General features: G+C 40.3%; 1 protein-coding gene across 1 annotated transcript in view; it reads right to left on the bottom strand.

Annotated features, from left to right (window-relative positions):
- FTO (FTO alpha-ketoglutarate dependent dioxygenase) overlaps window positions 1–23,983 on the bottom strand; it is a 372,431-nt gene that overhangs the window by 235,643 nt on the left and 112,805 nt on the right. Inside the window, exon 4 of the mRNA XM_082607937.1 lies at window positions 10,432–10,575. Within this exon, the coding sequence (XP_082464063.1) occupies window positions 10,432–10,575 (144 nt within the window). The remainder of the gene's footprint in view (window positions 1–10,431; window positions 10,576–23,983) is intronic.

Below are 23,983 nucleotides of genomic sequence, written 5' to 3' on the forward strand. Positions count from 1 at the left end.
TCAAACACAAGCTTCACTATGTATGTCACCTTGAACAAGTGGTTTTACCTCTCTGAGCCTCAATTTCCTTTTTTAAAGAAGCCTTCATGGAACTGTAATCCACATACCAAACGACTCACTGCCTGCTAGTGTGTTCACAGGACTGGGCAACCACAACAGACTAATTTCAGAGTATTTTCATACCCCTGAAAGAAACCAGGTACCCACAAGCAGTCAATCCCCATCGATTTTCTTTGCTGGGAAAAAAAATGGGGCTCAGAACGGGACAACTACCTACCTGACAGGCTTGTTACGAGAAATAAATGAAATATATCAAAGCCTCCAGCACAGTGCCTGACCCTCAGTAGGTACTCATCACACGCGCTTCAAGTAAAGCTCACAACATAAATACTACAGAAATAAGCAAAAAGACTGGATATGATCAGAAAGTGTAAGAGAGGCAAATCCTTCCAAGTACCTAGGAACACACTCAGGTTCCTATCCTCAGAGCCTATGACACCAGCTATGCCCTCTCCCCAATTCAACTGAATACCAAAAAATCTGGTATCAAGTCAAAAAAAGCCCAAGTTTGAAAACGTCAGCCTTTAGGAGCATATTTTAGAGCGAAAGTTTCAGGAGAAGAGACACATCCTCAACCCTGTAAAAAGTGAACAGCTAGAAGCAAATACTGCAGTTGCTGAGCAGGGAAGGAGAACACAGTTAAGTTCACATTGGATAAGCGGTTGAAACGATACTGTCATGTTACTACTTTTCAAAGCGAAAATAAACATGGCAGGTGCTCATTTGGCTGTTCGAGCACTTTCCACTTAAATGGCAATTCCTCAAGCTTACTGACTGCAGCCTGAAGTTATAATTTATTACTGTTTCTGTATTATTTCTGTGCCTCGGCAGAAAGCAGAACGTAGCACCTACAGTTTCAAGACCCATGAGAGGTAATAAAGTATAATTATTCAGAATTTATGATTAAGCCATATATTAGAGGTACTTTTTACTTCAGTTGGTCAGTCAGAGGTTGGAGGAGGAAGGGAATGGGGTCAGAGGAAGAAATAACAAAAGCCTTTTCCTTTGAATAAAAGGTCTAAATCAGGGCAGGACTGAGGGACACCTGGAGGATTTACAAAGATACTATGGTCTCCAAGCGAAGTCCCAGAGGAGCCCCAGGTAAACTCCTAGAGGCCTCAGTTCTTCCTGCTCACAGAGCTACGGGCTCCAACTCGAGGGCTCGGGTTGGCTCCAGAAATAGAAGCGTGGCACATTTTCAGGTTATACCACATCAAACATTCACAGTGCGCTGGGACTTGCTGCTCTAAGACATAGGTATTTCAGAGAAGGTGAACCTCATCTAGAAAAATCCACGGGCCAGACTCTGTAAGTAAACCTGGCCCCAACCAAAGATGTGGTTACCAAGAGCCCTGATTCAACAATGGCCACATGTCAACTCTTCTCACCCTCAAGAATCAATTGGGGGAGATTTCCCTTTCTTGTAGTTCCTTTATACGGCTATGGAAATATACACATGGAACGGTTAGGTGCAAAGCTGGCTAAACTCAAGGCACGAAGCAGGGTAAGAACGCAACACTCAGCAATCTTCCGTCACCCCCTCCCTCACTGGTTCTCCAATATACCATGGCCCAGGTCCCAGTCTTCATAATGAGTCGCCATGTTCAAGTCATAGTTTACAAAGCACTTTCCCATATACTTTCTGATTTGGCCTCACAACAACCCTGGGAAGCAAGTATCGTGAAGCACTAGTTTTTCAGTGGCGGCAGAGACTCAGAGGGGAACAAACAATGCACAGCCAATGGACAAAGAGGGGAGTCTGGAACCTGGTCACCTGATGGGACATGGCCTTTCCATTATTCTACCCTGAACTGCTGGTGAGGGAATGTCAACCCAAAAAAGAAATACTGTGCATTTCAATTTATATTGCTGTTTTCTTTTTTTGCCATGGAATTTTTACTTGGCAACTAAAGCTTTGAAATAGCTGATGGGTATAGTAATGACACATATGTGAAAAAGAGATGTAGTTGGATTTAAGGAAACAAAAGTAAAGAGAGGAGATAGAACAGAGTCTTGAAGAGTGACATGTAAAAAATAGTAACAAATAAGGGAAGGGGCACATCGCCCAAAATGTTTACCTAGCACTCACCTTTGTCCTGCACCATCCCACCTCCACACTCAGCTCCTGGTTAATGAACATAATTTGGCTGATGTCCCTTGAACTGTATAATCTGCTCCACAAAAAAACAAACCCACAGTTTGTCTCCAAGCCACCTTTAAGTCCCTAACTCCCTGGTTGCATTCAGTCTATGGAAAACATCTGTGGCAAAGTAAATCATCCTTCTCTGAGAAAAACCAGAGTGTGTTTTTTTTTCTTCTCTAAGTGTGTTTTGAAGTTCTGGTTGGAAAATTAGTGAAAACTGTAAATCTGTTTGCAAATCTGGTCATGTCTAACTCTGAGATTAGGGCAAAGATTCCAATTTAAAAGTAAAACCGTGACAACCCCAGTTAAGCGTGTCCTCAGGCACTGCAAGCAGGGCCTTCACTCAATTCCACAGGCAGTGGATTTATTACAGGCACCCGACGCGTTCCCCATCAGACACCCCTGGAGTATTTACTTGAGACAGCACGGTTCAGTCTGCACTTCCTCTGCAGACCAATATATTATTATAAATTGAGCTAAACTGTTTCCTTTTCATAAGTGCTATGGAGTTCAGATTTCAGATATCAGCACAGGGCTGAGGTCCCTCCATAAGGCTCTTTATAGTATTTGGCTTTTAAAAAGTAAAGAGAAAAGGTAGCTTTCGACCACGGTTGCTTTTATCTTTGTCTTGTTTTGGCTAAGAGGAGGTGTGGGAAAATTCATTTTAGAAATCAGACATGACATCTTAATAAGAAAATAGATTCTAAATACAAACTTTGGGTACAGTGGGCTATGCCTGGCCCAGTTCAGTAGGTTATCAGTTATTTAACCTATATCTGAGGGCAGGAGTTGGGAAATCAGGACTAGATGGTATGTCTTGGATATCAGCTCCTATAAAGTAATAACACACTTCTTCTGTTTATCACCTACAACAGAAAAAGGGAACCAGTGTATATTTTAAAATGTATATTCATTATAATATATAAGTCAAAGGACAACATAATTATTTAATATTTTCATTTTTAATGTTTTTCTGAGCCAAGAAAAACATAAGTTCAAAAAGAAATGCAAAGCTGGGACGAAGTGAGAGAGTGGCATGGACATATATACACTACCAAACGTAAAATAGGTAGCTAGTGGGAAGCAGCCGCATGGCACAGGGAGATCAGCTCGGTGTTTTATGTGTGTGGTGGGATAGGGAGGGTGGGAGGGAGACGCAAGAGGGAGGGGATACGGGGATATATGTATACATATAGCTGATTCACTTTGTTATACAGCAGGAACTAACACACCACTGTAAAACAATTATACTCCAATAAAGATGTAAAAAAAATTTTTTTAATTAAAAAATAATTTTTTTAAAAAAGGAAATGGAAAAGAAAGAAGCAAACACACCACCACTGTCACCTTCTTTTCTGCCCTTCCGAACACCTTAGGCATCACCCTGAGGGAGGGGGAGGAAGGCACAGAAGCCCAGAGCAGGGCTCAGCGCCGCAGTGGGGTGAGGAGGGACTCCAGATGGTGGGGAGGGGATGGCCTGACACGGGTGTCAGAGCCCAAGTGGGCTAAAGTGACAAGTTCCAATCCACGCCTCTTACCTGCTGTGTAACCATGGCTAAGTAACGACATTGATCTAACCTTAAATTTTTCTTTCTCAATATAGCTAACATCTACTTCTCAGGGTTACTGAGAAGACTCCAAGAAGGTCTGACTTGTCATTAGTCCCCAATAAACATAGCTGTTATTCATATACTATTGTTATTCCAGATACATATATATGCACACATAGGAAAAAGACTGAAAAGGAATGTACTAAAATAGACATAAACCTGATTTTTATATTTTTCTTTCATTTTATATTTTTCAGAGTTTCTTTTCTCTACAATGAGCATGTATTACTTTTTCAATCAGAAAAGAACACGCGATGTTATTAAATAAATAGAAAGTAGCTGAGCCTTTACCATGTGTATTTACTACTTTTGTATACAGAAAATTAATAAAGCTATTAAAAATAGCACCATTCTGACTCTCACTTCTTTTAAAGGTGCAAAATAGTCATAGAAACTCCAACAGAGTATCCAAAAGGAAAGTGGTTTATTGGCTGAAACTATCACCCATTTATACTCACGGTAAATATCCACATCGGGTGGTATATTAAAACATGAATTAATAATCTGTTCTACCTACAAATAATGCTCAAAACAATGGGGTAAAGACTTCAGACTAGAAACTCAGATGCTGAGGCAAGCAGGGGAGAGGCAAGCAGGGGACGGGCAGGCAAAGAGATGACCTTAACCCTAAAAGCGTTCCCACCTAGAGATTTCAGTGAATTGGGATCCAATCTAAATGGTCCCTTTTAGAGCAAGAAAAGCACCATATATGAAACCTGCAACCCACACTGGTCCCTGTTCAGCCTCACATGAAGTGAGTGACTTTCAGCAAATTACGAAAGAACAGAACAATTCCTGCACCTTCCCCCGGCAAGGCTGTTTGGAGACTGAATGAAATTGCTTATGTGAAATTGATCTGTAAACTGGAAAGCAACATGCAAATGGATGGAAAGCAACATGCAAATGGAAGGCAAGAGACTTAGGGTTTACTTAGATCAGTGTGTAACAAATGCAGGACTCATCCATGAGAAGAATTGAAGAACTTACCACTGAATCATACCAGGAGAAAGTAATTCCCTACGTAATGATCTTCCAATCTCCCTGCTGACAGGAAGGACAAAGTCCAGGATTGGTACCATGATCCAGTTAACACCTCTTCATAACAGTTACTAAAGACAGAATAGGACTGAGGCTCAGGACCTTCAGCAAACAAAAGCGGTGGGCAGGGCTTCCCTGGTGGCACAGTGGTTGAGAGTCCGCCTGCCGATGCAGGGGACACGGGTTCGTGCCCCGGTCCGGGAAGATCCCACACGCCACGGAGTGTCTAGGCCCATGAGCCATGGCCGCTGAGCCTGCGCGTCCGGAGCCTGTGCTCCTCAACGGGAGAGGCCACAACAGTGAGAGGCCCGCGTACCACAAAAAAAAAAAAAAAAAAAAAAAAAAAAAGAGGTGGGCACTTAATTCTGTTTTACTTTCTTTCTATAAACTTTTTAACAACTCTTCTAATTATGTCAAGTGATACTGGTTTTCCATTTAAGACAGTGATATAAAATCTCCCAAAATAAATTTATTTTGATGAAAGAAAAAAACTGAGTTAATCTAGAGAGAAATATTACATAAGTAATAATAACATGGGTAGCACATAGATATGGCAAAAAACATGAAGCTGATGTGCGAATGACTGAAATTTGGAAAACACTTAATGATGTAATGTCTGAAAGGGCCACTCCAAACCCATAATTCCTAGAAGGCAAGGACCAAGTTTTATCCATCTCCAATACTCCAGAACCTTATGCAGCACATAGAACACAGTGGACCCCCTACAAACACTCTATTAATTGGGAGATAATTCTTATTATAAATACTCAGTTTGAGCCTTGGTGCATCCTGGCTCTAAAACCAAACACATGAGTAGATTTCCCCAGACAGGTAAGAGTGAGATCGACCCTAAATAATCAGGAGATCAGAGCCAAGGACAAAATAAACCCTGAGAAGCTTTGCGAGGAAAAAAGGATACTGTTTGCACACTGTGCATCAGAAAACAAAGAGAAAGTCTAAAAATAAAACAAAAAACTTAGAGCAAAGAAACAAAAAGCAAAGCTCCACAAACTCCACAGCTTCAGTTAGCCTGACCACAGCTGAATTACTGCTTCCCAAAGAACTAAATGAGGGAAATGAGGGAAACTCAATTGGGGTGCGGGGTGAGGGTGGGAGGGAGGCTGTGTTGTCAGGTCAGCTGTTTTTGAGAAGAACCTAAATTCAAAACTAGAAAAAACTTTCACTAAAAACCTATATAGATAGGGAAGTATTTTAAAAACTTCACACTGATAAGTTGACTTAGATGATTTAGTAGCACTGATGAAAAATCTTGAAAACTGTTTATCATATTTGGGGAACTCCATAAACACTGGGAATGAAAAGAAAAGCAATTTTAAAAATTAGCAGTATCGGAGAGATTGGTTCAAGATGGCGGAGTAGAAGGACGTGCTCTCACTCCCTCTTGTGAAAGCACCAGAATCACAACTAACTGCTGAACAATCATCGACAGGAAGACACGGGAACTCACCAAAAATGATACCCCACATCCAAAGACAAAGGAGAAGCCACAGTGAGACGGTAGGAGGGGCGCAATCACAATAAAATCAAATCCCATAACTGCTGGGTGGGTGATTCACAGACCGGAGAACACTTATACCACAGAAGTCCATCCACTGGAGTGAAGGTTCAGAGCCCCACGTCAGGCTTCCCAACCTGAAGGTCGGGCACTGGGAGGAGGAATCCCCAGAGAATCAGACTTTAAAAGATAGCAGGATTTGATTTCAGGACTTCAACAGGACTGGGAGAGACAGAGACTCCACTCTTGGAGGGCACACACAAAGTGTGTGAGTTCTCAGAGCTTCTGCTGAGAAATCAGCTGTTACCTTATGGGAGTTCCCTTGTATGTTATTTGTCATTTTTCCCTTGCTGCTTTCAATAATTTTTCTTTGTCTTTAATTTTTGCAAGTTTGATTACTATATGTCTCGGCGTGTTTCTCCTTGGGTTTATCCTGTATGGGACTCGCTGTGCTTCCTGGACTTGGGTGGCTATTTCCTTTCCCACATTAGGGAAGTTTTCGACTATAATCTCTTCAAATGTTTTCTCGGGTCCTTTCTCTCTCTCTTCTCCTTCTGGGACTCATCAAGAAAAAGAGGGAGAGGACTCAAATCAATAAAATTAGAAATGAAAAAGGAGAAGTTACAACAGACACTGCAGAAATACAAAGCATCCTAAGAGACTACTACGAGCAACTCTATGCCAATAAAATGGACAACCTGGAAGAAATGGACAAATTCTTTCAAAGGTATAACCTTCTAAGGCTGAACCAGGAAGAAGCAGAAAATATGAACAGACCAATCACAAGTAATGAAATTGAAACTGTGATTAAAAATCCTCCAACAAACAAAAGTCCAAGGCCAGATGGCTTCACAGGTGAATTCTATCAAACATTTAGAGAAGAGCTAACACCCATCCTTCTCAAACTCTTCCAAAAAATTGCAGAGGAAGGAACACTCCCAAACTCATTCTATGAGGCCACCATCACCCTGATACCAAAACCAGACAAAGATACTACAAAAAAAGAAAATTACAGACCAATATCACTGATGAATATAGATGCAAAAAACCTCAACAAAATACTAGCAAACAGAATCCAACAGCACATTAAAAGGATCATACACCATGATCAAGTGGGATTTATCCCAGGGATGCAAGGATTCTTCAATATATGCAAATCAATCAATGTAATACACCATGTTAACAACTGAAGGATAAAAACCATATGATGATCTCAATAGATGCAGATAAAGCTTTTGACAAAATTTAACACCCATTTATGATAAAAACTATCCAGAAAGTGGGTATAGAGGGAACCTACCTCAACATAATAAAGGCCATGTATGACAAACCCACAGCAAACATCATTCTCAATGGTGAAAAACTGAAAGCATTTCCTCTAAGATCAGGAAGAAGACAATGATGTCCACTCTCGACACTATTATTCAACATAGTTTTGGAAGTCCTAGCCACGGCAATCAGAGAAGAAAAAGAAATAAAAGGAATACAAGTTGGAAAAGAAGAAGTAAAACTGTCACTGCTGATGACATGATATTATACATAGAGAATCCTAAAGATGCCACTAGAAAACTACTAGAGCTAATCAATGAATCTGGTAAAGTTGCAGGATACAAAATTAATGCACAGAAATCTCTTGCATTCCTATACACTAACAACACAAGATCAGAAAGAGAAATTAAGGAAACAATCCCATTCACCATTGCAACAAAAAGAATAAAATACCTAGGAATAAACCTACCTAAGGAGGTAAAAGACCTGTACTCAGAAAACTATAAGACACTGGTGAAAGAAATCAAAGATGACACAAACAGATGGAGAGATATACCATGTTCTTGGATTGGAAGAATCAATACTGTGAAAATGACTATACTACCCAAAGCAATTTACAGATTCAGTGCAATCCCTATCAAATTATCAATGGCATTTTTTACAGAACTAGAACAAAAAAATCTTAAAATTTGTATGGAGACACAAAAGACCCTGAATAGCCAAAGCAGTCTTGAGGGAAAAAAACGGAGCTGGAGGAATCATGCTCCCTGACTTCAGACTATACTACAAAGCTATAGTAATCAAGACAATATGGTACTGGCACAAAAACAGAAATATAAATCAATGGAACAGGACAGAAAGCCCAGAGATAAACCCACGCACCTATGGTCAACTATTCTATGACAAAGGAGGCAAGGATATACAATGGAGAAAAGACGGTCTCTTCAATAAGTGGTGCTGGGAAAACTGGACAGCTACATGTACAAGAATAAAATTAGAACACTCCCTAACACCATACACAAAAATAAACTCAAAATGGATTAAAGACTTAAATGTAAGACCAGACACTATAAAACTCGTAGAGGAAAACATAGGAAGAACACTCTTTGACATAAATCACAGCAAGATCTTTTTTTTTTTTTTTTTTTTTTTTTGCGGTATGCGGGCCTCTCACTGTTGTGGCCTCTCCCGTTGCGGAGCACAGGCTCCGGATGCGCAGGCCCAGCGGCCATGGCTCACGGGCCCAGCCGCTCCGCGGCATATGGGATCCTCCCAGACCGGGGCACGAACCCGTATCCCCTGCATCGGCAGGCGGACTCTCAACCACTGCGCCACCAGGGAGGCCCATTCAAGATCTTTTTTGATCCACCTCCTAGAGTAATGGAAATAAAAACAAAAATAAACAAATGGGACCTAATGAAACTTAAAAGCTTTTGCACAGCAAAGGAAACTATAAACAAGATGAAAAAACAACTCTCAGAATGGGAGAAAATATGTGCAAATGAATCAATGGATAAAGGATTAATCTCCAAAATGTATAAACAGCTCATGTAGCTTAATATTAAAGTGAAAACAACCCAATCAAAAAATGGGCAGAAGACCTAAATAGACATTTCTCCAAAGAAGACATACAGATGGCCAAGACACACATGAAAAGCTGCTCAACATCACAAATTATTAGAGAAATGCAAATCAAAACTACAATGAGGTATCACCTCACACCAGTTAGAATGGGCATCATCAGAAAATCTACAAACAACAAATGCGGGAGATGGTGTGGAGAAAAGGGAACCCTCTTGCACTGTTGATGGGAATGTAAATTGATAAAACCACTATGGAGAACAGTATGGAGGTTCCTTAAAAAACTAAAAATAGGGCTTCCCTGGTGGCGCAGTGGTTGAGAGTCCGCCTGCCGATACAGGGGACACGGGTTCGTGCCCCAGTCCAGGAAGATCCCACATGCCGCAGAGCGGCTGGGCCCGTGAGCCACGGCCACTGAGCCTGCCCATCCGGAGCCTGTGCTCCGCAACGGGAGAGGCCACAACAGTAAGAGGTCCGCATACCGCAAAAAAAACCCCAAAAAACTAAAAATAGAATTATCATACGACCCAGCAATCCCACTACTGGGCATATACCCAGAGAAAACCATAATTCAAAAAGACACATGCACCCCAATGTTCATTGCAGCAGTATTTCCAATAGCCAGGTCATGGAAGCAACCTAAATGCCCGTCGACAGATGAATGGATAAAGAAGATGTGGTACATATATACAATGGAGTATTACTCAGCCATAAAAGGGAATGAAATTGGGTCATTTGTAGAGACGTGGAGAGATCTAGAGATTGTCCTACAGAGTGAAGTAAGTCAGAGAGAGAAAAACAAATATCGTATATTAATGCATGTATGTGGAATCTAGAAAAATGGTACAGATTCGGTTTACAAGGCAGAAATAGAGACACAGATGTAGAGAAGAAACGTATAGATACCAAGGGGGGAAAGTGACGGGGTGGTGGTGGTGGTGGAATGAATTGGAAGATTGGGATTGACATATATACACTAATATGTATAAAATAGATAACTAATAAGAACCTGCTGTATAAAAAATAAAATAAAATCCAAAAAAATAAAAATAAAAATTAGCAGTATCTTTAAAAAAAACTAGTCACATGTAGATGTTTTATTATCACTATAAAAAACCTGAAAAGTTTATTTCAAAAGACATATGTAAAATATGTACCCAATAATCTAAAACCAAGACACTAGAGCATCAGTATAGCTTTGATCCTCCAATTACCAAGCATAAAATAGCAGTCTCCTTGGTGAAGGGGTATCGCCAAACCAGGTGTCTCTATGTCCCATGAGATCTTAAAACCAACGTGCCAAATATCAGGATCTCTGCCTTCGAGTTGAGGGTCATCCTCACTTTCCTCTTCAGGGTCTGTCAAAAGAGAAGAGAGTTGTCAGAAAGGAAATGTTTCCTCTAAAGTTCTGGGTTTCATAACAGTTACCTTAGGAATAACTGAGGTTTTAATAAAATATGGATAAGTGAACTATATACTCTTTTTACATCATATTTTTTTAAAAACACATTCTTTAGAATATTTTTCACATGTCATTTATTTTTTAATCAAAAAAAATCTGAAAATGGTGAGGAAATAACCACAGATACCAAAGAAAATGAAAGAAGATTATTTTGTTCAATGTAACTAAATTAGAAAATCTGGATAGGTTTTTAGGAAAACATTAATGACCAAAATTGACCCCAGAAGAGGTAGAAAAGCTTAAAAAAGCCAAAGAAGGTATAGGGGTGGTTGTCAAAGAACACAGGAGTAGAGAGCTGCAAAGGAGAATTCTATCAAAAAACTAAGAAGTGGGTAATTTCAATCCACTGTAAATTGTTCAAGAGCACAGAAAAAGAAAAGCGTTCAAATTCTTTTCATAAAGACAAAATACGTATCAAACTCCAAAGCAAGCACACGCATGTGTGTGTGTGCGCGCACACACACACACACACACCAGTCTCACATCTGAAAATCAATGCATAATTCTTAAATACAGTACAGATGGTCCCCAACTTAACGATTTTTCAACTTTACAATGGTGTGAAAGCAACATGCGTTCAGTCAAAACCATACTTCGAATTTTGAATTTCATCCTATCCCAGGCTAGCGACATGCAGAACAATACTCTCTTTGATGTTGGGCAGAGGCAGCTCCAAGTCAGCCACGTGATCAGAAGGGTGGAGAACTAATACACTTACAACCATTCTGTACCCATATAACCATTCTCATTTTCACTTTCAGTACAATATTCAATAAGTTACATGAGATATTCAACACTCTATTATAATATACTTTGTGTCTGATGATTTTGCTCAGTTGTAGGCTAATGTAAGTGTTCTGAGCAGGTTTAAGGCAGGCTAGGTAAGGTATGATGTTCGGTAGGTTAGCTGTATTAAATGCAGCTGTGACTTATATTTTCAACTTACAATGGGCTTATTGGGAGATAACCCCATTGTAAGTCATGGAAGATCTATATAAGAAAACAGAATCCAAATCCAGCAGCATATTAAAAGGATAACTTTCCATGACCAAGTAGAACTTATTCCATGAGTACAAGGATAGTTCAATATGCAAAAGTCTATACTTGAAATTCATCATATTCATAGATGAAAACAAACAAACAACAGATATATGAGTCACCAGAATTACACAAATGTATGTGACAAAATATATCCTTTCGCGGTAAAAACCTCAATAAGATAGCAATGGGTGGCTAGTTCCTTAACATGATACAATACAGATCTATCTCAATCCCAAAGCCAGCATATTTTAATAGGGAAACATTAGAAACAGTCCCAAAGTTAAGACAATGCCCTTTATCACAACACTGACTCACTCAAACAAACGTAAAGACATATTATGTTCCTGGGAAATAAGACAAAACATCATGGAAATGACGGTTCTCCCTAAATCACCTATAAATTTGACACAAACACAACAAAAATACCAACAGGATTGATTTTTTAGGTGAATGGGGCAGGTCACTAGACAAGCTGATTCTCTAATTCACATAGAAATATAAACAAGCAAGCACAGACATGGAATTTTTTTTTTAACTATACAAAGAGCTCCTACACATCAATAAGATAAAGATCAATTATCACATAGAAAAATGGACAGAAGTTGTAACGACAGAACACATAAAATGAAATGAGTTTGTAAACATATAAAAAGATGTTCAAACTTATTTATGTAAGAGAAATACAAAGCCATAATAGATATTTTTCACCTATCAGATCACAAAAAAATCAAGCACTTTGGTAAAATATGGTGTTAACAAGAGTGCAGCAAAATGGCACATTCATATTCTCTGTAGAAGACTATTTGGCAATTCCTATCAAAATTACAAATACATAAACCCTTTGAACTTATAAGAATTCCACAATTCCACTTTTAGGAATGTATACTAAAATTCCTACTTGCAGAGGTCGCAAATTGAGTGAGGATATTTACTGTAATACTGTTTATGAGAGCAAAAGATCAGAATAACCTAAATATCCATCAATAAGTTTCTGGTTTAATAAATTATGAAATGTCCAAGTAATAAATACTATATAGCCACTAAAAGTAACATGAGTATGCACTGATAGAGAACTATCTGATATATTTTTAAGGGAAAGAAAGGCATAGGCTATAATTTGTGTAAAAAGTACAAATACACACATGTACATATATGTACATATAATATTTCTGGAAGGAAAGTCAAGACTGACTTTTCTGGGCAGAGAACTACATGGCTGGGATGAGGAGTGGGAGAGACGTAAAGGAAGTGGAAGGCAGACACTATGGTTCACCTACACCAATAGTCCTGCACTTACATAAAAACTTGTAGGGCCTCCCTGGTGGCGCAGTGGTTGAGAGTCCGCCTGCCGATGCAGGGGATACGGGTTCGTGCCCCGGTCTGGGAGGATCCCATATGCCGCGGAGCGGCTGGGCCCGTGAGCCATGGCCGCTGAGCCTGTGCGTCCGGAGCCTGTGCTCCGCAACGGGAGAGGCCACAACAGTGAGAGGCCCGCGTACAGCAAAAAAAAAAAAAAAAAAAAAAAAAAAAAACTTGTAAAAGTTCACCTAAGAAATATTTACTGAGCAGTTACTGTATACAAGGCACTGACCTGGGCACTTGGGGTATATCAGTAAATGAAACAAAGACCTAGACCCAGGGGAGCTTTCCTTCCAGGGGAGTTGTAAATGTTCATCACTGATTACTAAAAAAGGGAATATTTCAAATTCCATTAGACTTTAATCCACTAGACTCTGGTCTTCAAGGGCAGGGTCCATTTTTCTGTTTCATCCACATTTAGAGCCCCAGTGACTGGCATATAAAAAGCATCCAATGAACACCTGTACTAAATTGCCTGCTTAAAAACAAAATGTTCTTTCAGTTCACACCATTCACGGTCCTTACTATGCTAGATGGCAGGAAAAGAAAATGTTAATTTTGGGGGGGGAACAAATGCAAATTAAATCAAATAATGTAATAAAGTGTGACACTACTAAATTAGGACAGTTCTCAAGATTAAAGAAATCTAGAGAAGAGACAGGTTCAATGAGGGTTCGAAAGGGTAGAGCAGAATTCTTGGAGAAGATCAAACTTGAAAGACAAGTACGGTTCAGACTCACAGAGGGCAGAGTACAAAAGATGTAAAGTTTTACGCCATCAAAATGGACAATAAACCATGTTTTACTTAGGCTGCATCATGGGCATGCCACACACACAATCCAAAAGTATGTGCTTCCAGATGGCATGTATTCACATACAGAGTCCCTAAATTCTGAACATCTTACTCGCCAGTAACTGTGCACCAGGGTCAGAGGCAGTAAAAGAAAGGAAAAAGAAACCCCCCTTTATAACTATTTGTTCCCATTACTTTGCAAAGGTATGGTGAAAAAAATCAGACCAGAAATCCAAGTTCATGGTCTCTTCAAAGAAGGAATGCTACCAGGACCTTTACGGACACATGCAACCGTGGAGATCTTCAGTTCTCTAAGTTTGAATCTAAAATCTGGGACGTCCCTGGCAGCACAGTGGTTAAGAATCTGCCTGCCAATGCAGGGGACACTGATTCAAGCTCCGGTCCGGGAAGATCCCACATGCCGTGGAGCAACTAAACCTGTGCGCCACAACTACTGAGCCCGCGCACCTAGAGCCTGTGTTCCACAAGAGAAGCCACCACAATGATAAGCCTGTGCACCACAATGAAGACCCGATGCAGCCAAAAATAAATAAATAAATTTATTCAATAAAATAAAATAAATTCTGCCATAGGAACAGAATCTTACCTTTTGTCCTATGCATTATTTCTGATACGTATTTTCTCAAATACTCTTTAGTTAAGAGCAATTTTTAGCTAGACTTCTTTAAAGTCATAGAATTAAAAAGTCCAAAGGCATTTTCTAGGTTAATCCCAAAAACATTTTAAAGAGAGTCCTCTGGAACAGGAGTGACAAATACCTTATATATCAGAGGCCACAACGAATTCACTGGTTGTGGCTTTTCTGAGGACTGGTGTAGAATCACTCTGAAATTTTCTCTAGGCTCAGCAGGAGAGAGTGGTATGATTGATTCCTGATGTCTGTCACAGGCACTTGAAGGGAGCTAGCAGCATCAGAACTAGATGTTTGCTGTCCATGTCTGATGACATTTTCCAGGAAGTTCCTGTACATAATACACAGTTACACCTGAAAATACCAGAGTTTGCAAAACTAGATCCTATGGACCAGAAAAGAGCTCACGAAGATATACAGCCTGACCTTCACTATATTTTCTGAACAAATCTAAAGTTAGTTGCCCACTGATAAAAGTGCTTTGTGGGATTTCCCTGGTGGCGCAGTGGTTGGGAGTCCGCTTGCCAATGCAGGGAACACGGGTTCGATCCTTGGTCCGGGAAGATCCCACATGCCGCGGAGCAACAAAGCCACAACTACTGAAGCCCATGACTAGAGCCCGTGCTCCACAACAAGAGAAGCCACCGCAATGAGAAGCCTGCACACCACAACGAAGAGTAGCCCCCTCTCGCCACAACTAGAGAAAGCCCACGTGTAGCAACAAAGACCCAATGCAGCCAAAAATTAAAAATAAATAAATTAAAAAAAAAAAAGTGCTTTGTGTAAAAATACCAGTGTCCAGCTACTCTTGAATTATAAGCTCAAATATCACTGGGACAGTCACAAGTGGCTGCAGGTAAGAAGTAGCTGCCCGTTTTAGACAAGGCACTAGTGGCAGTCCCCAGTCAGCCACTTGACTCCTTTGCAGTACCTGCCTATCCCCTACAGGCATTCAAGTCCATGAACCTTGCTCTAGCCTACAGGCAAATCAGGCCTATCCCCTGCTTTTATAAAGTTTAACAGGAACAGAGTCAGGACCATTCATTTGAATGCTGTCCACAGCTGCTTTCACACATAACAAGGTTGAGCAGCTAAGACACAGACCATAAGGCCCATAAAGCTGAAAATCTTTACTATCTGGTCCTTTATACAGAAAACACTTGCCAACTGCTGCTCTAGAGTCTTGATATCTGTGATTTGATAGAGATGCCTACAGCACATATTAGTGAAGAAGCCGAGGCTGAATAAAGTAATAATGATGCAATGTGACTAACACCTACTAATGTTGAAACCGAGCAGGGCCCTATGGGGCTCCCAGGCATGGAGGCCTTTTGGTCCCCCATTTCTTATAGGCAAGACTCCAGCCTCCATGACCTTCCCTGAGTTCCAAAGGGCAGATTCAAACAGTTGCTAATCAAGGGAGGAGCAGCCAGGAAACCACCTGAGGCCAGATTAAAGGGACCAGAGAAGGTCCTCAAGATTAGGAGACCACTGGAGACCCTGCACACACCCTAATCTTGTCAGCAACCCCACCCTTTAGAAACTCTGCAGAAGAAAGAACAATGCAAGACTGTTACTGCCTTGAACCTTATTGCATACCCCTGACCACAAGCCCCCGACTATAAGGCCTCTCCCTATTCCCCAAGGAGGGGGCACACTTGAGGCGCTAGCCTGCTGTGTTCCCCCCTTTGCCTGGCAAAGAATAAAGCCACCCTTTCTTTCCCCTCCAAAACTCTGTCTCTGTCTCTCATTTCGGCACTGGTGTACAGGGAGCCAAGATTTTGGCAGCAGTGTCATGTGACTAATACCAGCATACAACATAATAAAGCAATTAATGCTAAGTTACTTGATAAGATCAATTTAACAAAAGAATACTGATATGAGAACTCAATATTTATATGTGTGATACCCCAAGGCTTTCAGGCTGCTTCATGCCAGAGGGTCCTAATGATAACAGATGTAGCAAGTAGCCCAAGAAAAAAGAATAGAGACATTTTAAGACTTGTCATACATCCCTCCCTGGTCAAATCAATGACAACTTAACTTCAAAAACAAATGATTTTTAAACTACAAAGACAATGATTTTCAGGTAGTTTTAATGCCACCAAGTATGGACGTTCTAAAAAGGGATCATCTTTATAGGCTAACAGACTGATTGACTACTTTCCCCTCTAAATTTCATCCTCACACTCTTCTCAATATGGAACCAATAAAGTCTTTAACAACAAACAGAGACAGTAATTGCAATCAGTGTTGCCTGATGTCTCCCATAAATCCAGCACCTTTGCAATGTGCTCATTAAAATAATGTTTTGTTGAAAGTTTGTTTCCTCCGTCAGCTGGGTAGGGAGGAGGGAAGCTGTATGTCTGATAAATTTTTTATTGCATAAATACAGTGTTGCCCACTTTCTCAATAAAATCAACTTGTAATTACCTATAGCAACTGCAACTGATTACTGTTCCCCTATGTTATTTTGGAAATAAGCAGAGGCAGTTGGCTCCTACTTGCCTTTGAACTTCAGTAACGTTGAAACGATTTTAAGTATCTCAATGTGTTTGGTGCATTCCCAGCTCCCACTAACCAAACTACTAAAGAAGTGAAAGATGTGACAAAATACAAAAGAAGACTAAGTTTAAAGGTCAAGTTTAAAATGTCCAAAACTGCCCCCGCCAAGTTAACCAATTTGATTTATTTATACTAACTAGTTTTTGAGAAAAAATTAATTCCATTTAATAAAAGATAAATGCCATCAAATGTTTTGTTTCCATTCACAAAGCTGTATGCAAACAGTGTCGCATAGAAAACAAAGATAGAAGCCTGAGCACGAAAGAAGAGATGACAGTTCTAATCAAGTAAAATATATCACTTGAAATTTTCTACCATATTTAACAGCATATACCATTAATAATGTATGTCAATAATTTCCCTGATATGTAAATATATATTCATCATCACCACACATTAAAAATTAGCCCTGGGCTTCCCTGGTGGTGCAGTGGTTGAGAATCTGCCTGCCAATGCAGGGGACACGGGTTCAAGCCCTGGTTTGGGAAGATCCCACATGCCACGGAGCAACCAGGCCCATGAGCCACAATTACTGATCCTGCGCGTCTGGAGCCTGTGCTCTGCAACAAGAGAGGCCGCAATAGTGAGAGGCCTGCGCACCGTGATGAAGAGTGGCCCCCACTTGCCACAACTAGAGAAAGCCCTCGCACAGAAACGAAGACCCAACACAGCCATAAATAAATAAATAAATAAATAAATAAAATTAAAAACAAACAAACAAAAAAAAACTATTCCCTTAAAAAAAAATAGCCCTATTTCCTATTCCCTATTCCCTATTCCCTTAGCCAAGTGCTAAAATTCTAAGACTCTGGACCTGGCAACTATTTTCTGTTTCCTTAACCCTATACCTAGAGGGGCTTAAATAGCAGGTACCTTCCTATCCATGTCACAGATATTGAGGCAGGAGAAACCCAGAAGTTGCAGAGGGTCAGCTGGTGTACGGAGCCTAATGATGCTTTCTCTGTCCAGCACTGATCTATGACATTCCAGCTCCTGGGACAAGAAATCATTTTTAAAAATGGAGACAGAAAGTGAAAGGGGAAGGCATGAGGTTGGGAAGACACATTCTAGAAGGGAAATGGCATGGTGGGTGTTTAGGAACGTAACTGATTCTGAGTTGTAAGAGTATTACATGAATGACATGGATTTGCAAGTGAAGAGGCTGGAGAGGCAGCGAGAGGCCAGGACATGGCGGGTTTTGTGAATCATGGTAAGCAAGCTAGACTTATACTGAGGGCAGTGGCAGACACTGATAATGACTTTTTCATAGGGTCAGATCTGTTTTTCAGAGTGATCCCCTGGTAAGGTAGATGCTTCTGTGTGCAGACTTTGGATAATTTTCCAGGATAGGTTTCCAAAGTAATGGCAAATGGCCTAAGCCAGAGAACATTTGGGAAACACTCCCGAAGGACTCTATTCCTTAGAAAGAAGGGTGGGTCAGGAAGAAGCCTTCCTCAAAGAGCTCTACCGGGCTTCCCTGGTGTCGCAGGGGCTTCCCTGGTGGCGCAGTGGTTGAAAGTCCGCCTGCCAATGCAGGGGACACGGGTTCGTGCCCTGGTCCAGGAAGATCCCACATGCTGCGGAGCGGCTGGGCCCGTGAGCCATGGCCGCTGAGCCTGCGCTCCGCAATGGGAGAGGCCACAGCAGTGAGAGGCCCGCGTACCGCAAAAAAAAAAAAAAAAAAAAAAAAAAGAGCTCTACCATTTAAAAATGCTTTCCTTGATTGGTTGTGAGGAACAAGCAGTCAAGCTGGCTGCTAACACAGAGCACATTACTCAGCCACTGAGGAATGAATGGTCTGAAGAAATGGAGAATTCAGAAGTTGGAAGAAAAAAGAAAAAAAAACAACACCCTCATCAGTCTCAGCTCAGAATCTATAACAAGAAGCTGCTCTAACATGTCTCGAAACAAGCAATCAGGACAAACGCAGTCCCCTGACACACATAAATTATAAAATTAATTATAAGTTTTCTAGGATTTCAGGAGAAATACTGAAAACTCTTTACTGAAAAATCTGAAGCCTTTCAACATGATGTCTGTCTCTGTCAGCTTTCAGATAAAGCATTTGAAAAAAAGTTTTTTTAAGATATAAATATTCACATACATAGGAGAAGCTCATTATATCATGTTTCATGGACTTGGGGGAATAAAGGGAAAGTGAGAAAAGGCGAGAAAAACTGCTCTGGGGGCTCTCGGCTAAAGCTTTAAGACCACGACATTATTTGAAATAAAATATGAAATGAGGAGAGGAAGCAGAAAGACTTCTCAAATAATACATTCCCCGAACCAAAACTTCGAACAATAGAGGTTGCAATTCTGTGGGCAACCTCAGGAAAGTATAGAGAGTGTCATGGAGCCTTAGAGGAAACCTTGATGTTGTAAACAGCATAGAAGACCAGAATCAAAGTGGATTAATCAAAAAAGAATAATGGTTTGTTAACCCAGCTTCAGGCAAAGCTTTATCCAGTGTTCAAAATACATGTCCAAGACCCAGTTTCTCTCCTTTCCAAAGCTCCTGAAAAAGAGAGTGGCCACAAAAGCTGGAGGTGGTCATTTGGGGACCACGAGAAGTTTGTTTCCATCAAGAAAAGAAAGCTACAGCTCAAAAAGCGGCAAAATATGAAGGGGAAGAGGTTTGAAACTGACCACACATTACTGTCAAAATAAGGTCCACTTGAAGCCCGTGAGACTTAGTATTAAATAAAAGAATTCCTTATCTTTTTAAATTAAGCTTGTTTAGGTCAAGTATCTGCTATCTGCAATCAAAAGAATCCTAATACTAAACAGAGATCATAGTTGCAGAAATCAGAAGAGTTATCGGACAGTGGCCACAATATAGTTGAACGGCACAAACTACTCAAGAACAAAAGATACCTACTGATTTTGGGCAAAAAAAATACTTATTTTGCATTATACGCACATACAAAGAAGGATCAAGACACAAGCCATGCCTTCAAAGAGCTTACAATTCTAATTCAAATATGTGTAAAACTAATGCATGGCTTTAGAAGTCAAGACAATGGTTACTGTTGGGGAAGAGAATATGTTGGAAGGGAGCATTTCTGGGGTACTAATGTTTTCTTTATTGATCTGGGAGCTAGTGACACAGGTATGTTCGGTCTGTGACAATTCACCAAGCTACATGTTTATGATGTTTGTAATATTTCAATAATTTAAAAAAGAAAAACCTCAATAGACCAGTTGGAAGATAAAGTTAAGAAAACCTCTGAGAGTATATTAGAAAAATACAAAAAGATTAAAAATAAGAGAATAAGTAAGAAAATTAGAGGAAACAGTCCAGAAGGTTTGAGAACCAAACCATATGGATTCTAGAGAGAAGAGAAAACTGGAGAGAAAGAAACCATTAACGCAGTGATTCAAGAAAATATCCCACATTGAAGGACATGAGTTTTCAGATGGAAAGGACCTACCAAATGCCAGTAGAATGGATGAAAAAAATATCACTGCAAACTTATAAAACATTAGGAAAAAAATCCAACCAAAAAAGTCACATAAAGGATAAACAAAAAAATCAGAGCTCTCAACATGAACACTGGAAGATAAAAGACACTGGTACAATGCCCTCAAAATTCTGAAGGAAAATTACTTCCTGTCAAGATTTCCAAACCTAAAGTAGCTACACATGTTAATGTAGAAGAAAGATAATTTAAGACATTCAAGGTCTCAAAAATTTACCTTCGAAGCACCCTTTCTCAAGAAACCATTAGAGGATATGCTCCACCAAAATAAAGAAACAAATCAGGAAAGAGACGGACATGGGATGCAGGAATCTGAAAACTCCCAACAGAGGAGACTGGATTATGATGAAGGGATACCACCAGATGGAATACCTGGGCTGCTCTTTTCTGATGAGCCACCGCAAACTTCACATCCCACTTCTAAAATTGTAGACTTTAAATATGTGCAGTTTATCGTATGTAAATTATAGCCCAATAAAGTTATGGAGAGAGGGAAAACAAGTTCAGCCATTCTTATTGGCCTAGCCTTCTCTTGACGATTAGGAGATGTCACTGCTAGGCTTCTTTTCTCACGGGCACTGGACACTGCCACTCCTTTCTGGTGAAAAGATATGGGACTCGATACAACCATCTCTCATCATCTCTGCCTCTTCTAACCTGGTCCACCATCTCTAGTCTGGATTAGCCAGTGGCCTCTTGCAGCTCCCCTGCTTCCAGTGCTGCCTCCCTTCGGCTCCAAACTGCAATGGTTCTCCATCTCACTCCAAGTATAAGCCCAGTATTTGTATTACAGTAGCCTCTCCTTATCTGCGGTTTCACTTTCTGTGGTTTCAGTTACCCGCAGTCAACTGCAGTCTGAAAATATTAAATGGAAAGTTACAGAAATAAACAATTCATAAGTTTTTAAGTTGCGCGCCGTTCTGAGCGGCATGATGAAATCGTGCACCATCTGGCTCTGTCCTGCCTGGAAAGTAACTCACCCCTTTGTCCAGTGTAGCCTGCTTAGTAGCCCTCTAGTTATCAGATCAACTGTCACAGTATCAAAGTGCTTGCATTCCAGTAACCCTTATTTTACTTAGCAATGGCCCCGAAGCATAAGAGTAGCGATGCTGGCAATTCCAATATGCCAAAGAGAAGCTGTAAAGATCTTCCTTTGCATGAAAAGGTGAAAGTTCTCGACTTAGTATGGAAAGAAAAAGAATTGTACACTGAGGTTGCTAACATCTATGGTAAGAATAAATCTTCTGGGCTTCCCTGGTGGCGCAGTGGTTGAGAGTCCGCCTGCCGATGCAGGGAACACGGGTTCGTGCCCCGGTCTGGGAAGATCCCACATGCCGCAGAGAGCGGCTGGGCCAGTGAGCCATGGCCGCTGAGCCTGCGTGTCCGGAGCCTGTGCTCCGCAAGGGGAGAGACCATAACAGTGAGAGGCCCGCGTACCACAAAAAAAAAAAAAAAAAAAAAAAAAAAAAGAATAAATCTTCTATCTGTGAAATTGTGAAGAAGGAAAAAGAAATTTGCACTGGTTTTGCTGTTGCACCGCACACTGCAGAAGTTACGGCGACAGTGCATGGTAAATGTTTAGTTAAGACAGGCAAGGTATTAAATTTGTACAATACGAAATTCTGAGACTGAGACCACAGTCACAGAATTTTTATTACAGTATATTGTTATAACTGTTCTATTTTATTATTAGTTATTGTTGTTAATCCCTTACTGTGCCTAATGTATAAATTCAACTTCATCATGGGTATGTATGCATAAGAGAAAACATAGTCTACATAGGGTTCAGTACATCCGCGGTTTCAGGCATCCACTGGGGGTCTTGGAACACCTCCCCCGTGGATAAGGGGGGGGACTACTGTACAATATTAGAAGGTCCTATCTTCCGCCCCGCCCCGCCCCTAGTCTTGCCTATCTGTCTTTACTTCTGTTACTTTTCTTTTTCTCTGCCTCTATTCTATTCACACTTGTTGCTTCTGAAACATCCCAAAATCAGGTTCCATCTCTGAGCCTTCAATATTCACTCACTCGCTCCTCCCAGTCTTTGCTCCAGTGTTACCCAACTAAAGGAAGCTTGACTTTCCTATCTAAAACTGTAAGCCTGTGTCTCACCCTTATTATATAAGCTTATTTGTTTCTTTCCTGTCTTGCTTTGCTAAAACATAAGCTCCATGAGGGCAGGGGTTTTTGTTCACTGCTGCATGCTCAGCATCCAGAAGAGTGCTTGGCAAACAGTAGATGCTTACTGTTAATTGAATAAATATCAATAGTTGCACAGGGGTAAAAAAAATGTGACTTATCAAACAAGTATTACTGAGCAGTGTAAGTGACTTCACAAATAACGAAGATAAGGCATGACACACTGAAACAAACAAGATCAAATGAGCTTTGGGACCATAGACAGGGATGCTGGGAAACTAATAAAAACATTAAAAAGCATTTTCTTAAATTATGAGTGCTCTAAGACTTCTAGTTGCAAGCTAGCTTTTCATGGTCTCAAAGGCTGCTAAGAAACATAAAGCTACTCATTTCGAAATAGAGTTAAGAATTATGGAAACAAATTTCCATCCTTCAGTGGATTCAACTTTTCCAGAGTCAAAGACATAAATGGGAATCCTAGAGTTCCAAGAAAATTATTGCAAAGTCCCTGCTTTCTAGCCTATTACATACTCAACAGGAGTCATGGGCCTCTTCTTCCGTTTCCTCCTTTGTCCTTCATGGGAAACCTGGGAAATTATACCAAAAATCTGCAATAGTTGGCACTAGTTAAAATTCTTATGAATTGTGTTTTTTTTTCTATGAAGACCGTATCACAGAAAATATTTCCTTCCAAACAAAAATAGTAACCAATAGTAACTGTTTCAGTGATCCTTCTGAAGGGGTTGGAATCAAAGAACAAGGTGTAGGACTATATTAAACCATGGGTTGTTAATATCTTCCCTGCAAGATTTGTTTTTTTATATCTAGGAGGAACAAGCAATTGCCAGCAAAGCTAGAATAGGAAAATCAAATACTCTGCCTATTTACACATGGTTCCCTAAAGCCATTCCTGATTAAAAACTGTACTATTTCAATCCTCCTACTGGAGACAGCCATTAACTAGCACTGCTTGGGAAGTCAATGAATTTAGTATATAATTAATGATACATGTATCCTATACCAATTACTTCTCAATGACCTCTACTGGCAGAAATAAACCAAGGAGGGATGATTGGCTCATTATAAATCTACATGAAGATTTCACTGGGAAAAGGTATTGAGAGCAAAGTCCTGAAAGATCTTAAGCTTCAACTGAATTTAACTTCAGCAGGAAGTAATCACTTCTGTTTCTGGATACCCAGTGCATTTTACATGAACCTCTCCTGTGGCTGTAACACTCCCTTTTCACTAAGCAACCATGTGACCTTGGACAAAT

Source organism: Mesoplodon mirus (genome assembly GCF_964341445.2).
Source record: "Mesoplodon mirus genome assembly, chromosome: 19".
In the NCBI taxonomy this organism is placed as follows: domain Eukaryota; kingdom Metazoa; phylum Chordata; class Mammalia; order Artiodactyla; family Ziphiidae; genus Mesoplodon; species Mesoplodon mirus.